The sequence below is a fragment of the Gallus gallus genome, chromosome 1 (genome assembly GCF_016699485.2).
Source record: "Gallus gallus isolate bGalGal1 chromosome 1, bGalGal1.mat.broiler.GRCg7b, whole genome shotgun sequence".
Taxonomy (NCBI): Eukaryota; Metazoa; Chordata; class Aves; order Galliformes; family Phasianidae; genus Gallus; species Gallus gallus.
In genome coordinates this window covers 2,425,598-2,443,857 of record NC_052532.1, presented here as the reverse complement: position 1 = coordinate 2,443,857, position 18,260 = coordinate 2,425,598, and the positions used below count along the sequence as shown (strand labels likewise).

General features: G+C 57.3%; 1 protein-coding gene across 2 annotated transcripts; it reads left to right on the top strand.

Annotated features, from left to right (window-relative positions):
- Positions 1-1,089: 1,089 nt before the first annotated feature.
- Positions 1,090-4,482, top strand: LOC107053701 (G2/M phase-specific E3 ubiquitin-protein ligase-like). Of its 2 annotated transcripts, XM_040663655.1 has the most exons (8): positions 1,090-1,481; positions 1,797-1,888; positions 1,980-2,081; positions 2,328-2,452; positions 2,628-2,790; positions 2,882-2,988; positions 3,207-3,590; positions 3,756-4,482. In XM_040663655.1, exons 1-7 carry the CDS (start codon positions 1,436-1,438, stop codon positions 3,322-3,324), a joined length of 753 nt encoding a protein of 250 aa, XP_040519589.1. In that variant the 5' UTR covers positions 1,090-1,435; the 3' UTR covers positions 3,325-3,590; positions 3,756-4,482. The 2 variants fall into 2 exon arrangements, with proteins under 2 accessions (XP_040519589.1, XP_040519579.1); XM_040663645.1 differs by having other exon boundaries at positions 1,090-1,888.
- The last annotated feature ends 13,778 nt before the right edge of the window (positions 4,483-18,260 follow it).

Here is an 18,260-nt window from a genome sequence, read left to right as displayed (position 1 = left end):
CCCAGAGGCCAGCTGTATCCTGGGCATCATTAAACGAGGGGTTGCTAGCAGGGAGAGGGAAGTGATGGTCAGAGAGCTGGAGCACCTCTCCTTCAAAGAAATACTGAGTGAACTGGGCTTGTTTAGCTTGGAGAAGGGAAGGCTCTGCGAGACCTCATTGTGGCCTTCCAGTACTTGAAGTGACGGAGGGGGAATGGCTGTTTCACATGGGTGGGTAGTGATAGGACAAGGGGGAATGGTTTAAAACTAAGATAGGGGAGGTTTAGGTTAGATATGAGGAGGAAGCTTTTCACTCGGAGGGTGGTGACGTGCTGGAACAGGCTGCCCAAGCAGGTTGTGGATGCCCCGTCTCTGGAAGCAGTCAAGGCCAGGCTGGATGGGGCTTTGAGCAGCCCGGTCCGGGGGAGGTGTCCCTGTCTATAGCAGGGGGCTTGGAACTAGGTGATCTGAAAGGTCCCTTCCAACCCAAACCGTTCTGTGACTCAGTGAAAAACAAAAGAGTGCTCCGCTGTATTTTCCAGAGACGTGAACTTGCACAGCTTGGATGCGGTTGGTTCTTCAGAACCTGCTCTGCAAGTCTGGGAGGACATTCACGTCCTCACCAAGGACCTGGATGAAGGAACAAAGTGTGCCCCCGGCCTGTGTCTAGAAGAGGCGGACACCCCAGAAAGCAGAGCTGTGATTTAGAGACAGTTAGCCACAGTGAGAGCTGGACAGAGAGGAACCTGGTGGGGTTTTACAAGTGCGAGTGCAGGGCGGTACACCTGCGGGGGGAATAACCACACACGCCAGTCCCGGCAACGGGCTGACCTGCTGGAGAAGAGCTCTGCACAGAAGGACCTGGGTGTCCTGGGGGACGCCAGGCTGGCCCTTTTCGCCTTCTGGAGGCGTTCCTTGTCAGCCGCCAAGGAGAGGTATCCTTCCAAGGGAGATCAGGTAAGTTACCCAGGCAAGTGGACAACCATGGAGAAAGGTGTTGAGCAATCGAGGGAATTAGCTGTGCTGGATAAAGCGTTTGAAGAGAAATAGAAACATCAGCCTTTATCTTGCTTGCTTTTTTTTTTTTCTTTTTTTTTTCTTTTTAATGGAAACTTGGTTCTTTCTCGAGTGGTATGTAGTGTGAGTTAGCACCGTCTGAAATGATCGTGGCCAGAGTTCTGACAAAAAGAAGGGCAATCGACATAGCACGTTGGGAGGAAATTCTTTCAAAGGTTGCCCAGAGAAGGTGTGGAGGTCTTGCTTGGGAGCCAAGGGCCCACGCCCACAGCCACCATGAGGCGGTGAGCGTGATGTCACAGTGGGTGTCAGAGTGCAGCCATTGTGACGCGTGAAGCTTGGAGTAGAGCACAGGCTGGCGGGCTCAGCGCAAGCGTCAGTGCGGCCTGGTGAGGCGTGGAGAGAGCAGGGTCTCTTGCAGTGCTCACCGTCGACGCAAATGATGTATGCTAGGAAGCGGAAGTTGTCTGACTCTCAGGAGCCAGGTGAGAGCACTGCGTCCCTGTGCACAGGTCCCGATGCTGGGCAGAGGGGTGCTGGGGCTCTGCCTGCGGCTGAGAGCCGAGAGGGGAGGAAGGGGCAGGCAGGAGCTCCCAGGCAGGCATGGGGCTGGGCCCCTCTGCTCCTTGGCAAGGGGGCCCAGCTTGGGCTGCGGCTGCCTTGGGCCTGCCATGGCCCCTTCCCCTCCACCGCCTCCAGCCAGCATGGCAGGCACAGAGCAGGACCCTGGGGACAGCCCCCAGGGACACCTGGCCCCGCCAGCTGCTCACCGCTGCTCACATTTGCTCTCTCCTCTGCAGCGTGCGTGCTGTGTGGCCGGGGAGATGTTGACCGAAACATCTTTGGCCGCACATTTGACCAGATTTGGTTTTGGGTCCACGAGTTCTGCTTGGTGAGTTCCCTCAAGCGATCCTGACCGCTTCCTGCCGGGATGCTTCCCTCCTTCCTGTCCTCATGAGATGCTGCTCTTTTCTCTCCTTCAGCTTTTTGCCAACATCTCTTTTGATGAAAGCTCCACACAGGAGGGAACTGTGGGCATTGACCCAGCTGCCCTCACACGCAAAGTCAAGCAGGCAAACCAGAAGGTGAGGACCTGAGCGGAGCAGGCTGATTTGTGCCCCGAGAGGCTCACACCAGCTTAGCCTGGGCACAGAGGAAGCAAGCGCAGCCCTGCCAGCCGCCTCCAGGACAAAGTCCTGCCATTGCAGATGTGCCCTGTCCACCAGGCAGCTTTGTAGAGTGTGCCCACATCCTGCGCCCTGCCCAGAGGTGTGGGGCCAGAAATGGAGGCCCTGAGCCTGCTGCTGATGGGGCTGTTCTGCTCTTTCCAGCAATGCTGTGTTTGCGGCGAGAGGGGGGCTGCCATCACATGGGCACAGGGCGGCTGTGAGCGCAGCTTTCATCTGCCCTGTGCCAAGGACGGACAATGCGTCACCCAGTTCTTTCGAGAGCACAGGTAAGGGCAGTCAGCAGCAGCCAAGCCGCCAAGCCAGGGGGGTGGGGGTCCTGCAGCGACAGCTCCCAGCAGCCTGCCAGAGCCAGAGCCGGAGCCAGGGCCTGGGGCTCCTCCCTGGTCCTCTGCCCTCCACCCATCGCTTCTCACCGTGCCCATCCCTTCCACCTTCCCCCAGGTCCTTCTGCTGGGAGCACCGCCCTCGACAGACCGCAGTGACAGCTCCAGCAAGAGGCACCACCTGTGTCATCTGCCGGCAGACCGTGGGGAACGTTGCATCCTACCACACCCTGGTGTGCCCAGCGTGCAAACATGCCTGGTTCCACCGGGCCTGCGTCCAGGTAGGAGCCCTCCCCTCACCCTGCAGGCACGCTTGGTGCTCAGCAGCACCAGGCACTGCACACGCTCACGCTGCTTGTGCTTCTCGTGCAGCAAAAGGCCTTGAATGAAGGCATTGCATGCTTCCGGTGCCCTGCCTGCCAAGACGGCGCTCAGTACCGTATTGAAATGTCCATCCTAGGGATCCGAATCCCGGACAGGTTGGTGTCCTTCTGCTAAAGCAGGCGGATGAGAAGGCGCGAGCACTGGGCCTGCCCAGGGAGTGTCTGGGCAGGCCTGGCCCTTGGCTGTCACAGGAGCACGTGCCTCAGCTTCATGGAGAAGCTGGAAATGGGGGTGGGGTGGATGAGATGGGATAACCTTGGATCTCATCCCGGGGACACCGGGGGCTCATCACTTTCCCTCCCTTCTCTTGTAGAAGACCAGAGCGGGAGGACAATCGTGCATCCACAGCGGTTCTACAGAGGCACGGGCACTGCGACGCCGTCATCTGCTTTTGCGCTGGAGGCAGGGATCAGGCAGAAGAAGAGGGGTGAGTTACCGCAGCAGCTCTCTGGCGCTCCGTGGGGGATCTCAGCCTCAGCACAGGCTGGGAGGTCAAGGACTGAGCACGAGAGATGTGCCGGGCGCTCCCTGCCTTGGCTCACTTGTTCCTCACGGCCACAACCCCTTTTCTTCCCCAGGCCCTGGCAGCTGGTCCCGTGCAGCTCCTGTGGAGCGCAGAGCACCCACCGAGAATGCTCCTACTCGAGCATCAGAATGAACAAGTGGGACTGCGACAGATGTGCTGGCCTGGGTACCGGTAAGAGGCAAAGAGTCGCGTGGCTCCGGGCTGGGGTCGGGCAAGGCCTGGCAGCAAGTGCTCGCGGCAGCTTTCAAAGAGTCTCTCTGCCCCAGGAGGGATGGCAGCCTGTCCCTACCCGGGGCTACAGGTTCATCCTGCTGACCTTCCCGCCTCCCCTTACAGCCTCCAGCACCATCGCGCAGCTCGCTGCCCTCAGCGCTGCCAGCCAGCAGGGCCTGGAGCCATCCCACAGCCCCCAGGAGCCTGAGGACAGCTGCTCCGGCCCCACCATCCAGCCAGCGTCGGGGCCATCCCACACTTCCCAGCTGCTGGAGCTCAGCTGCCAGACCAGCGTGCTGGGCATAGAACATGGGACAACCTGCTCAGCTTTTCCTGACCATCAGGACGCACCTGAGCAGTGCCAAGCACGCTGTGGGAGCAACCATACAGCCACCCCCAGCACTGGAAGCAGCTCCCGCCCATCCACCGCACAGGGCACTTTGGGATCCTCCAGAGCAGCCACAGCGGCTGCGCGCAGGAGGCGTCCCAGGCAGCGCGGAACAAGCCGGACACGGAGCCGCTCCCCGCTGCAAGGTCGGGCCCCACCTTCCCAGAGCCGGACCAGAAGACCTCAGCGCAGCAGGCGAACACCATCTCCAGCTGCTCAGAAGAGAACTCGCAGCACCAGCAGACCGGCGACGCGGAGGACCTTGAGGGCTTCCCTGCGTCCAGACAGCAGGGAATGGCCCAGGCAGTTAGGGGAGGCCCGCATGCGAAGCCATTCCTCAGTGGCACGTCGAGTGCCACATGTCCACAGCCGGCACTGAGGAGGCTGCGGGAGCCAGTTCCAACAGTGGGGGCTGCCCCAGGCATGAAGACCTCCTGGGTCGAACATGCAAGCCAACATTCCACCCCCCCAAGTCAGCCCGAAAAATGATGAGAGGGAAGCAGTTCCAACAGCGAGGGCTATCCAGGGCATGAAGACCTCCTGCATCCAACATCAAAGCCAGCATCCACCCCCCCCAGCCAGCCCCCCAAAAGGTGGCATGAAAGCTGTTCCAACAGTGGCGGCTCTCCAGGCATGAAGTCACTCCTGGGTCCACCATCGATCCAACATCCACCGCCCACTCCCCACAGTCGGACCAAAAATAGATAACACGGAAGCAGTTCCAACAGCACGGGCTACTCCGGGCATGAAGTCACTCCTGGATCCAACGTCGGAGCCCTCATCCACGCTTCTGCCCCATTAGCCTGCAACAGCCGTGTGCCAGCACCATGTGCTGGCTCTAGTCCCAACTATCCAACACAATAAACCCAACCATCCCACACACATTTCTGTGTCAGCTGCTTCTTCTCCGTTTGTCTATGCTGAGGTGGGCAGAACTGGGCGCTGGGATCATAGGGTTTTCTCCTCCTCAGCACCTTCCCAGTGGCTGTGCAAAGGCTGCTCGGCAGCCCGTGGACAGCCTGGAGAATTGGGCACAGAGGAACTTGCTGAGGTTCAGCAAGGCTGAGTGCAGGGCCCTACACCTGGGGAGGAATAGGCGCACGCTTCTGTAGAGTTAGGAGCTGACCTGCTGGAGAGGAGCTCTCTGGAGAGGGACGTGGGTTCCCTGGTGGCCAGTGGGGCGGTCGGGAGCCATCAGAGTGCCCTTGTGGCCAAGAAGACCAATGGCAGCCCGAGGTGCATTCCAAAGAGCGTGGCCAGCTGGGCAAAAGACGTTCTCCTCTCCCTCTACTCTGCCCCGGTGCGGCCACATCTGGAGTCCTGTGTCCAGTTCTGGGCTTCGCAGCTCAAGAAAGACAGGGGCTTTGTTGTATAAGGAAATGTGCAACTCCTTAAAGAACCTTTATGTCAGTGTGACTAAATACACAGGGATGTAGCCATCTGATCAGGCAAAGACTTCCAACTATGCTTCACTACTTCAGATACTGGCATCAGCACAGATGACCTCCAGAGGTTTGTTTCAGCCTCAGTCATCCTGTGATTCTCTAATTTCTTCTATTTCATTGGAGTCTGATTGTAAAATATATGTAATAATAAAAGGAATTGCGATGAGAAGGTAGTTTACTCGTGGAGATACTCAAGTATACCATACTCAGTGATTGCAAAATATCCTATCTATATACAAATTCTGCACCAAAACCTGCAATTGTATGGTTGTTGGTGCAAAGGTGTATTTCTTCCAAGGGACTAAGGCACTCTTGAAGGTACCTTGGGTGAGAAAACACACAGATAGATTGGGGATCTCAAGAGGAGACATAAATATACAGGGTTGGAAGGAGAGAGAGGGTCTTCAACATTTTCATTTGGAGCACTAATGAGGAGCAGTAAGCATGCTTACATTCAGGTTGCTTATTAGGAAATTTTTTTTTCCAGAAGAGTGGTTGGGCATTGGAGCAGGCTGCCTAGGGAGGTGGTGGATTCACTGTCCCTTGTGGTGTTCAAGAAAAGGGTAGATGTGGCACTGAGAGACATGGTTTGGTGGGCATGGTGGGGATGGGCTGATGGTTGGACTACATAATCTTAGTGGTGATTTCCAACCTTAATTATTTTATCTTTCTATGATTCCATGATCAACAATTTCTTGGAAAGATGGTAATCCAGTGGGGAATGTCACGTTACAGGATCAACAACAAGCGTTACCTAGCTCAAAAGCTGACCCTGACCATTTCCTGTTATTTAAGCTGATGATTCCACTGCTATTTAGAATAGTATGGGAATATCCTTGCATAACTTTGAAACTAAATTAATCCTTGGTTCAGGTGTGTGTGTGTGTGTGTGCGTGTGTGTGTGTGTGTGTATGAATAATAGATTTTCTGTGCTAAAACTATCAAAGGCTCTGACAGGCAGCTGCTCTGCTCCCTTGGGCAAATATCTTACAAGGAGCTGCAGCAACAGCTCACATTTGCATGTTTGATGCATGGCTGTGTCTCAGTTTAAAAGGAGGCAATCTGCTGGGTCTTAGTTCATTGCATGCCTGTTGAAGCCTTGGCACTGGACTGCAGTATAGTAACAAAGGTGAAGTTTTTTTTGAGACATAGAGATATTTTTCTCCACCAGGAATGTAATTTATGTCTTGATTAAACAAAAAATTTGGGGGTGGTATGCTAGGGGATGCAGGAGGGGATTTTTTAGTAGCACAAAAAAGGAAAGTATCTACTGAAATTACTTTCATATTGGAAAATGAGCTATGCTGTAGGCAAATGCTGTGCCTCAGAGGAGCAGAGACAGTTTCAGGTAATTAATGTTCTTCCTTTCCCAGCACTGGGAAAATCATGGACTTTAGCAGGAGATTTATACAACTTCATGTCAAAACTTGAAGCTGTGGAAAGAGGGTGATTCATGAGAGAAAGTTCAGAATCTGCCTGCAGGAGCTACGTCCTGAGTCAAGGATGCTGAGTTGTAGCTGTTGAGGTTTAAGTCATTTTCATAGAATCACAGAATCATAGAGTGGCCTGGGTTGAAAAGGACCACAAAGATCATCAAGTTTCAACCCCCCTGCTGTGTGGATGGTCGCCAACCACCAGACCAGGCTGCCCAGAGCCAGATCCAGCCTTGCCTTCAGTGCTTCCAGGGATGGGGCATCCACAACCTCCTTGGGCAACCTGTTCCAATGTGTCACCACCCTCTGGGTGAAAACTTCCTCCTAGTATCCAACCTAAAACTCCCCTGTCTCAGTTTAAAACCATTCCTCCTTGTCCTATAACTATCCACCCCTGTAAACAGTTGTAAAGGGGGTCAGAAAGATGTGGTGAACTTAGGCACCTGGGTCAAAATGAGCAGCTTATGGTAAGGTTCAAGGAACTCCTTAAAGGAGAGCTGGGAGAAAAAAAAAGCAAAACAACAAAACAACCTAATCAAGAATGTCAGTGAGTGAGAGGATGTGACTGTGTTGTGTTTTGTACTTCATACACACCTAATATTTTCCATGGTTCCCAATGAAGATAACTCTTAAAGATATGAATTTCAACTGGCCATCTTGAAGCTTGATGTTGTTTACAAGATGAAGAGGGGCCCCCTACTGCTAATACGCTCAGTACAAGTACTGAATGGCCATGATGATGTCTACTGGATCCTACTCTTAGCAAAGCTAAACAAGCCCAGTTCCCTCAACCTTTCTTCAAAGGAGTAATGCTCCAGCCCTCTGATCATCTTAGTGGCCCTCCTCAGGACCTGTTCCAAGAGCACCATGTCTTTCTTGCACAAGGGGCCCCAGGCCTGGATGCAGTACACCAGATGGGGACTAACAAGAGCTGAGTAAATGGGAACAATCCCCTAGCTATCCAAACTGGCAACCCCTTATTTAATGCTACCCAGGATATAGCAGGACGTTAGGGCTGCAAGCGCACAGTGCTGGCTCATGACCAGCTTCTTGTCCACCAGGACCTGCAATTCCTTCTCTGAAGGCCAGCTCTCAAGGGGTTTTTCCTCTGGCATGTATGAACAACTGGAATTGCCCCAGCCCCACATCAACACGTTAGGTTCACATGGGCCGACATCTCCAGCATGTCCATATCCCAGTGGATGATTTCCCTTCCCTCCAACAGATCAGATGCACCACTCAGCATGGTGTCATCTGCAAACTTCCTCACAGAGTGCCCAATTCCATCGTCTATGATCTTGATAAGGGTGTTGAAGAACACTGGTACCAAGTAAAAAATTTTTATATTTCAGAAGGGGAACACTCACCGTGGTCACTCTCCTCCTGCTTAAATGCCTGGAAAAAGGAGAGTCCACAGCCTCTCTGGACAGCTTGTCCCAGTGTTGGGTCACCCTCACAGGAAAGAAGTTCTTTTCTTCACGTTCCTCTGGAAGAGTTAGTGCCGAACGCCCCTTGGTGCTGTTGCTGGGCAGCAGGGAATAAAGTCTGGCCTCATCCTCTTGACAGCCACCCTTTCAGTACTGATAAGCATTGAGAAGATGCCCTCCAGGCTAAACAGCAGTAGGTGTATCAGCCTTTCCTGCCGAGGAAGATGCTCCTCCAGGCCCCTCATCGTCTTTGTAGTCCACTGCTGGACTCTCCAGCAGTTCCCTGTCTTTCTTGAGCTGCGGAGCCCAGAACTGGACACAGGACTCCAGATGTGGCCGCACCGGGGCAGAGTAGAGGGAGAGGAGAACGTCTTTTGCCCAGCTGGCCACGCTCTTTGGAATGCACCTCGGGCTGCCATTGGTCTTCTTGGCCACAAGGGCACTCTGATGGCTCCCGACCGCCCCACTGGCCACCAGGGAACCCACGTCCCTCTCCAGAGAGCTCCTCTCCAGCAGGTCAGCTCCTAACTCTACAGAAGCGTGCGCCTATTCCTCCCCAGGTGTAGGGCCCTGCACTCAGCCTTGCTGAACCTCAGCAAGTTCCTCTGTGCCCAATTCTCCAGGCTGTCCACGGGCTGCCGAGCAGCCTTTGCACAGCCACTGGGAAGGTGCTGAGGAGGAGAAAACCCTATGATCCCAGCGCCCAGTTCTGCCCACCTCAGCATAGACAAACGGAGAAGAAGCAGCTGACACAGAAATGTGTGTGGGATGGTTGGGTTTATTGTGTTGGATAGTTGGGACTAGAGCCAGCACATGGTGCTGGCACACGGCTGTTGCAGGCTAATGGGGCAGAAGCGTGGATGAGGGCTCCGACGTTGGATCCAGGAGTGACTTCATGCCCGGAGTAGCCCGTGCTGTTGGAACTGCTTCCGTGTTATCTATTTTTGGTCCGACTGTGGGGAAGTGGGCGGTGGATGTTGGATCGATGGTGGACCCAGGAGTGACTTCATGCCTGGAGAGCCGCCACTGTTGGAACAGCTTTCATGCCACCTTTTGGGGGGCTGGCTGGGGGGGGTGGATGCTGGCTTTGATGTTGGATGCAGGAGGTCTTCATGCCCTGGATAGCCCTCGCTGTTGGAACTGCTTCCCTCTCATCATTTTTCGGGCTGACTTGGGGGGGTGGAATGTTGGCTTGCATGTTCGACCCAGGAGGTCTTCATGCCTGGGGCAGCCCCCACTGTTGGAACTGGCTCCCGCAGCCTCCTCAGTGCCGGCTGTGGACATGTGGCACTCGACGTGCCACTGAGGAATGGCTTCGCATGCGGGCCTCCCCTAACTGCCTGGGCCATTCCCTGCTGTCTGGACGCAGGGAAGCCCTCAAGGTCCTCCGCGTCGCCGGTCTGCTGGTGCTGCGAGTTCTCTTCTGAGCAGCTGGAGATGGTGTTCGCCTGCTGCGCTGAGGTCTTCTGGTCCGGCTCTGGGAAGGTGGGGCCCGACCTTGCAGCGGGGAGCGGCTCCGTGTCCGGCTTGTTCCGCGCTGCCTGGGACGCCTCCTGCGCGCAGCCGCTGTGGCTGCTCTGGAGGATCCCAAAGTGCCCTGTGCGGTGGATGGGCGGGAGCTGCTTCCAGTGCTGGGGGTGGCTGTATGGTTGCTCCCACAGCGTGCTTGGCACTGCTCAGGTGCGTCCTGATGGTCAGGAAAAGCTGAGCAGGTTGTCCCATGTTCTATGCCCAGCACGCTGGTCTGGCAGCTGAGCTCCAGCAGCTGGGAAGTGTGGGATGGCCCCGACGCTGGCTGGATGGTGGGGCCGGAGCAGCTGTCCTCAGGCTCCTGGGGGCTGTGGGATGGCTCCAGGCCCTGCTGGCTGGCAGCGCTGAGGGCAGCGAGCTGCGCGATGGTGCTGGAGGCTGTAAGGGGAGGCGGGAAGGTCAGCAGGATGAACCTGTAGCCCCGGGTAGGGACAGGCTGCCATCCCTCCTGGGGCAGAGAGACTCTTTGAAAGCTGCCGCGAGCACTTGCTGCCAGGCCTTGCCCGACCCCAGCCCGGAGCCACGCGACTCTTTGCCTCTTACCGGTACCCAGGCCAGCACATCTGTCGCAGTCCCACTTGTTCATTCTGATGCTCGAGTAGGAGCATTCTCGGTGGGTGCTCTGCGCTCCACAGGAGCTGCACGGGACCAGCTGCCAGGGCCTGGGGAAGAAAAGGGGTTGTGGCCGTGAGGAACAAGTGAGCCAAGGCAGGGAGCGCCCGGCACATCTCTCGTGCTCAGTCCTTGACCTCCCAGCCTGTGCTGAGGCTGAGATCCCCCACGGAGCGCCAGAGAGCTGCTGCGGTAACTCACCCCTCTTCTTCTGCCTGATCCCTGCCTCCAGCGCAAAAGCAGATGACGGCGTCGCAGTGCCCGTGCCTCTGTAGAACCGCTGTGGATGCACGATTGTCCTCCCGCTCTGGTCTTCTACAAGAGAAGGGAGGGAAAGTGATGAGCCCCCGGTGTCCCCGGGATGAGATCCAAGGTTATCCCATCTCATCCACCCCACCCCCATTTCCAGCTTCTCCATGAAGCTGAGGCACGTGCTCCTGTGACAGCCAAGGGCCAGGCCTGCCCAGACACTCCCTGGGCAGGCCCAGTGCTCGCGCCTTCTCATCCGCCTGCTTTAGCAGAAGGACACCAACCTGTCCGGGATTCGGATCCCTAGGATGGACATTTCAATACGGTACTGAGCGCCGTCTTGGCAGGCAGGGCACCGGAAGCATGCAATGCCTTCATTCAAGGCCTTTTGCTGCACGAGAAGCACAAGCAGCGTGAGCGTGTGCAGTGCCTGGTGCTGCTGAGCACCAAGCGTGCCTGCAGGGTGAGGGGAGGGCTCCTACCTGGACGCAGGCCCGGTGGAACCAGGCATGTTTGCACGCTGGGCACACCAGGGTGTGGTAGGATGCAACGTTCCCCACGGTCTGCCGGCAGATGACACAGGTGGTGCCTCTTGCTGGAGCTGTCACTGCGGTCTGTCGAGGGCGGTGCTCCCAGCAGAAGGACCTGGGGGAAGGTGGAAGGGATGGGCACGGTGAGAAGCGATGGGTGGAGGGCAGAGGACCAGGGAGGAGCCCCAGGCCCTGGCTCCGGCTCTGGCTCTGGCAGGCTGCTGGGAGCTGTCGCTGCAGGACCCCCACCCCCCTGGCTTGGCGGCTTGGCTGCTGCTGACTGCCCTTACCTGTGCTCTCGAAAAGAACTGGGTGACGCATTGTCCGTCCTTGGCACAGGGCAGATGAAAGCTGCGCTCACAGCCGCCCTGTGCGCATGTGATGGCAGCCCCCCTCTCGCCGCAAACACAGCATTGCTGGAAAGAGCAGAACAGGCCCCATCAGCAGCAGGCTCAGGGCCTCCATTTCTGGCCCCACACCTCTGGGCAGGGCGCAGGATGTGGGCACACTCTACAAAGCTGCCTGGTGGACAGGGCACATCTGCAATGGCAGGACTTTGTCCTGGAGGCGGCTGGCAGGGCTGCGCTTGCTTCCTCTGTGCCCAGGCTAAGCTGGTGTGAGCCTCTCGGGGCACAAATCAGCCTGCTCCGCTCAGGTCCTCACCTTCTGGTTTGCCTGCTTGACTTTGCGTGTGAGGGCAGCTGGGTCAATGCCCACAGTTCCCTCCTGTGTGGAGCTTTCATCAAAAGAGATGTTGGCAAAAAGCTGAAGGAGAGAAAAGAGCAGCATCTCATGAGGACAGGAAGGAGGGAAGCATCCCGGCAGGAAGCGGTCAGGATCGCTTGAGGGAACTCACCAAGCAGAACTCGTGGACCCAAAACCAAATCTGGTCAAATGTGCGGCCAAAGATGTTTCGGTCAACATCTCCCCGGCCACACAGCACGCACGCTGCAGAGGAGAGAGCAAATGTGAGCAGCGTGTGAGCAGCTGGCGGGGCCAGGTGTCCCTGGGGGCTGTCCCCAGGGTCCTGCTCTGTGCCTGCCATGCTGGCTGGAGGCGGTGGAGGGGAAGGGGCCATGGCAGGCCCAAGGCAGCCGCAGCCCAAGCTGGGCCCCCTTGCCAAGGAGCAGAGGGGCCCAGCCCCATGCCTGCCTGGGAGCTCCTGCCTGCCCCCTTCCTCCCCTCTCGGCTCTCAGCCGCAGGCAGAGCCCCAGCACCCCTCTGCCCAGCATCGGGACCTGTGCACAGGGACGCAGTGCTCTCACCTGGCTCCTGAGAGTCAGACAACTTCCGCTTCCTAGCATACATCATTTGCGTCGACGGTGAGCACTGCAAGAGACCCTGCTCTCTCCACGCCTCACCAGGCCGCACTGACGCTTGCGCTGAGCCCGCCAGCCTGTGCTCTACTCCAAGCTTCACGCGTCACAATGGCTGCACTCTGACACCCACTGTGACATCACGCTCACCGCCTCATGGTGGCTGTGGGCGTGGGCCCTTGGCTCCCAAGCAAGACCTCCACACCTTCTCTGGGCAACCTTTGAAAGAATTTCCTCCCAACGTGCTATGTCGATTGCCCTTCTTTTTGTCAGAACTCTGGCCACGATCATTTCAGACGGTGCTAACTCACACTACATACCACTCGAGAAAGAACCAAGTTCCATTAAAAAAGAAAAAAAAAGAAAAAAAAAAAGCAAGCAAGATAAAGGCTGATGTTTCTATTTCTCTTCAAACGCTTTATCCAGCACAGCTAATTCCCTCGATTGCTCAAACACCTTTCTCCACGGTTGTCCACCTGCCTGGGTAACTTACCTGATCTCCCTTGGAAGGATACCTCTCCTTGGCGGCTGACAAGGATCACCTCCAGAAGGCGAAAAGGGCCAGCCTGGCGTCCCGCAGGACACCCAGGGTCCTTCTGTGCAGAGCTCTTCTCCAGCAGGTGAGCCCGTTGCTGGGACTAGCCTGTGTGGTTATTCCCCCCGCAGGTGTACCGCCCTGCACTCGCACTTGTAAAACCCCACCAGGTTCCTCTCTGTCCAGCTCTCACTGTGGCTAACTGTCTCTAAATCACAGCTCTGCTTTCTGGGGTGTCCGCCTCTTCTAGACACAGGCCGGGGGCACACTTTGTTCCTTCATCCAGGTCCTTGGTGAGGACGTGAATGTCCTCCCAGACTTGCAGGGCAGGTTCTGAAGAACCAACCGCATCCAAGCTGTGCAAGTTCACGTCTCTGGAAAAATACAGCGGAGCACTGTTTCATTTTTCACTGAGTCACAGAACGGTTTGGGTTGGAAGGGACCTTTCAGATCACCTAGTTCCAAGCCCCCTGCTATAGACAGGGACACCTCCCCCCCGGACCGGGCTGCTCAAAGCCCCATCCAGCCTGGCCTTGAATGCTTCCAGGGACGGGGCATCCACAACCTCCTTGGGCAGCCTGTTCCAGCGCGTCACCACCCTCCGAGTGAAAAGCTTCCTCCTCATATCTAACCTAAACCTCCCCTATCTTAGTTTAAAACCATTCCCCCTTGTCCTATCACTACCCACCCATGTGAAACAGCCGTTCCCCCTCCGTCACTTCAAGTACTGGAAGGCCACAATGAGGTCTCACAGAGCCTTCCCTTCTCCAAGCTAAACAAGCCCAGTTCACTCAGTATTTCTTCGAAGGAGAGGTGCTCCAGCCCTCTGACCATCACCTCCCTCTCCCTGCTAGCAACCCCTCGTTTAATGATGCCCAGGATACAGCTGGCCTTTGGGGCGGCAAGCACACTCTGCTGCCTCATGAGCAGCTTCTCGTACACCAGGACCCCCACGTCCTTCTCCGCAGGCCTGCTCTCAAGGGGTTTCTTCCCCCAGTCAGTGTAAGTACCTGGGATTGCCCCCCCCCTCTAGCTACAACACCTTGCACATGGCCTTGTTGAACCTCGTTATGTTCACATGGGCCCACTCTGCGGCCTGTCCAGGCCCCTCTGGATGCCTTCCCCTTCCTCCAGTGCATCCACTGCACCGCTCAGCTTGGTGTCGTCTGCAATCATGCTGAGAGGGCACTCGATGCCGTCATCTATGTCCTTGACAAAGGTGTTGAAGAGCACCGATGCCAAGGCAGAGCCCTGGGGGACACCACTCGTGACCGGCCTCCACCCACACGTAGAACCGTTGATCACAACCCTTTGGCTGCGATCAGCCAACCCCTCTGTAATCCATCAAACGGTCCACCCTTCAAACGCACACCTCTCCAATTTAGACGAGAAGGATGTGGTGAGGGACCATGTCAAAGGCTTTGCAGAAGGCCAGGGAGATGACATCCGTCTCCCTTCCCCCGTCCACCCACCCGTGCCACCACTCCATCACAGAGGGCCGCCAGATTGATTGGTCAGGCAAGATCTGCCCTTGGTGAAGCCATGCTGGCTGTCTCGGATCACCTCTTGGTCTCGTATGTGCCTGGACATGGTAAGCACGAGGGTCTGCTTTTTGCCAGGCCTGCATTCCTCAGGGTCACAGACTCCTGCACGGCATGATCACTACAGCCCAGGCTGCCTCCCAGCTTAACTTCTCTCATGCTCTCCACGGCATTGGCGAGCACCGGCTCTGGTAAGGCTTCACCTCGGCTCGGTCCATCTAAAACCTGGACCAGGAAGTCATCCTCAACAGGCGCCAGGAATCTCCTGGCAGGATTGTCTGCCACCTGCCGTGCCGCTATCCCAGCAGATATACTTCCGGGTGGTTGAAATCCCCCATCAGGACAAGAGCCTGCAAGCTTGACGCTTCTGGCAGCTGAAGCAAGAAGACCCTCGTCAACAGGCTCTCCCTGATCGGGTGGCCTGCTGTAGACCCCGACCACTAGCTGTCCTTTACCGGACCGTTCCTTGGTTTGAACCCATTTCTGTCCCGTCCCGACCCCGCTCCGCCCCCCTCCCCCCCCCCCGCAGCTTTCCTGTAGGCCCCCTTCAGGTACTGGAAGGCCACCGTCAGTCTCCTCGGGGCCTTCTCTTGTCCAGGCTGAAGAGCCCAGCTCACTCAGCCTGTCCTTGCAGGGGAGGGGCTCCTGCAGTCTGCACTAAAAAGCATCCAGGTGTCTTTTGAATATCTCCAGAAAAGGAGAGTCCACAGTCTCTCTGGACAGCTTGTCCCAGTGTTGGGTCACCCCTCACAGGAAAGAAGTTCTTTTTTTCACGTTCCTCTGGAAGAGTTAGTGCCTAACGCCCCTTGGTGCTGTTGCTGGGCAGCAGGGAATAAAGTCTGGCCTCATCCTCTTGACAGCCACCCTTTCAGTACTGATAAGCATTGAGAAGGTGCCCTCAGGCTAAACAGCAGTAGGTGTATCAGCCTTTTCCTGCCGAGGAAGATGCTCCTCCAGGCCCCTCATCGTCTTTGTAGTCCACTGCTGGACTCTCCAGCAGTTCCCTGTCTTTCTTGAGCTGTGGAGCCCAGAAACTGGACACAGGACTCCAGATTGTGGCCGCACCGGGGCAGGAGTAGAGGGAGAGGAGAAACGTCTTTTGCCCGGCTGGCCACGCTCTTTGGAATGCACCTCGGGCTGCCATTGTCTTCTTGGCCACAAGGGCACTCTGATGGCTCCCGACCACCCCCACTGGCCACCAGGGAAACCCACGTCCCTCTCCAGGAGAGCTCCTCTCCAGCAGGTCAGCTCCTAACTCTACAGAAGCGTGCGCCTATTCCTCCCCAAGGTGTAGGGCCCTGCACTCAGCCTTGCTGAACCTCGGCAAGTTCCTCTGCGCCCAATTCTCCAGGCTGTCCACGAGCTGCCGAGCAGCCTTTGCACAGCCACTGGGAAGGTGCTGAGGAGGAGAAAACCCTATGATCCCAGCGCCCAGTTCTGCCCACCTCAGGATAGACAAACGGAGAAGGAGGAGCTGACACAGAAATGTGTGTGGATGGTTGGGTTATTGTGTTGGATTAGCTTGGACTAGAGCCAGCACATGGTGCTGGCACACGGCTGTTGCAGGCTAATAGGGGCAGAAGTGTGGATGTGGGCTCCCATGTTGGATCCAGGAGGACTTCATGCCCGGAGTAGCCCGTGCTGTTGGAACTGCTTCCGTGTTATCTATTTTTGGTCTGACTGTGGGGAGTGGGAGGCGGATGTTGGATTCGATGGTGGACCCAGGAGTGACTTCATGCCTGGGAGAGCTGCCCACTGTTGGAACAGCTTTCATGCCACCTTTGGGGGGCTGGCTGGGGGGGGGTGGATGCTTGCTGGCTTTGATGTTGGATGCGGGAGGGTCTTCATGCCCTGGATAGCCCTCGCTGTTGGAACTGCATCCATCTCATCATTTTTCGGGCTGACTTGGCTGGGTGGGAATGTTGGCTTGCATGTTAGACCCAGGAGGTCTTCATGCCTGGGCAGCCCCCCACTGTTGGAACTGGCTCCCGCAGCCTCCTCAGTGCCGGCTGTGGACATGTGGCACTCGACGTGCCACTGAGGAACGGCTTTGCATGCGGGCCTCCCCTGGCTGCCTGGGCCATTCCCTGCTGTCTGGACGCAGGGAAGCCCTCAAGGTCCTCCGTGTCGCCGGTCTGCTGGTGCTGCGAGTTCTCTTCTGAGCAGCTGGAGATGGTGTTCGCCTGCTGCGCTGAGGTCTTCTGGTCCGGCTCTGGGAAGGTGGGGCCCGACCTTGCAGCGGGGAGCGGCTCCGTGTCCGGCTTGTTCCCCGCTGCCTGGGGACGCCTCCTGCGCGCAGCCGCTGTGGCTGCTCTGGAGGATCCCAAAGTGCCCTGTGCGGTGGATGGGCGGGAGCTGCTTCCAGTGCCGGGGGTGGGTGTATGGCTGCTCCCACAGCGTGCTTGGCACTGCTCAGGTGCGTCCTGATGGTCAGGAAAAGCTGAGCAGGTTGTCCCTTGTTCTGTGCCCTGCAACACTGGTTCTGGCAGCTGAGCTCCAGCAGCTGGGAAAGGTGGGATGGCCCCGGACGCTGGCTGGATGGTGGGGGCCGGAGCAGCTGTCCTCGGGCTCCTTGGGGGCTGTGGATGGCTCCAGGCCCTGCTGGCTTGCAGCGCTGAGGGCAGCGAGCTGCGCAAAGGTGCTGGAGGCTGTAAGGGGGCGGGGAAGGTCAGGCAGGATGAAACCTTGTAGCCCCGGGTAGGGACAGGCTTGCCATCCCTCCTGGGGCAGAGAGAGACTCTTTGAAAGCTGCCGCGAGCGCTTGCTGCCAGGTCTTGGCTGACCCCAGCCCGGTGCCACGCGACTCATCGCCTCTTACCCGGTACCCAGGCCAGCACATCTGTCGCAGTCCCACTTGTTCGTTCTGATGCTCGAGTAGGAGCATTCTCGGTGGGTGCTCTGCGCTCCCACAGGAGCTGCACGGGATCAGCTGCCAGGGCCTGGGGAAGAAAAGGGGTTGTGGCCGTGAGGACCAAGCGAGCCAAGGCAGGGAGCGCCCGGCACATCTCTGGTGCTCAGTCCTTGACCCTCCCAGACTGTGCTGAGGCTGAGATCCCCCACGGAGCGCCAGAGAGCTGCTGCGGTAACTCACCCCTCTTCTTCTGCCTGATCCCTGCCCTCCAGCGCAAAAGAGATGACGGCGTCGCAGTGCCCGTGGCCTCTGCAAAACCACTGCGGATGCACGATTGTCCTCCCGCTCTGGTGTTCTACAAGAGAAGGGAGGGAAAGTGATGAGCCCCCGGTGTCCCCGGGATGAGATCCAAGTATCCCGTCTCATCCCACCCCACCCCCATTTCCAGCTTCTCCATGAAGCTGAGGCACGTGCTCCTGTGACAGCCAAGGGCCAGGCCTGCCCAGACACTCCCTGGGCAGGCCCAGCGCTTGCGCCTTCTCATCTGCCTGGTTTAGCAGAAGGACACCAACCTGTCAGGGATTCGGATCCCTAGGATGGACATTTCAATACAGAACAGAGTGTTGTCTTGGCAGGCAGGCACCGGAAGCACGCAATGCCTTCATTCAAGGCCTGTGCTGCACGAGAAGCACAAGCAGCGTGTGAGCCGTGCGCAGTGCCAGGTGCTGCTGAGCACCAAGCGTGCCTGCAGGGTGAGGGGAGGGCTCCTAC

Coding starts and splice junctions, on each gene's coding strand:
- LOC107053701 (XM_040663645.1), top strand. CDS start 1,436: ATGATGTATGCTAGGAAGCGGAAGTTGTCTGACTCTCAGGAGCCAGGT. Junction 1,889..1,979: donor GGGTCCACGAGTTCTGCTTG/GTGAGTTCCCTC, acceptor TCTCTCCTTCAG/CTTTTTGCCAACATCTCTTT. Junction 2,453..2,627: donor CAGTTCTTTCGAGAGCACAG/GTAAGGGCAGTC, acceptor ACCTTCCCCCAG/GTCCTTCTGCTGGGAGCACC.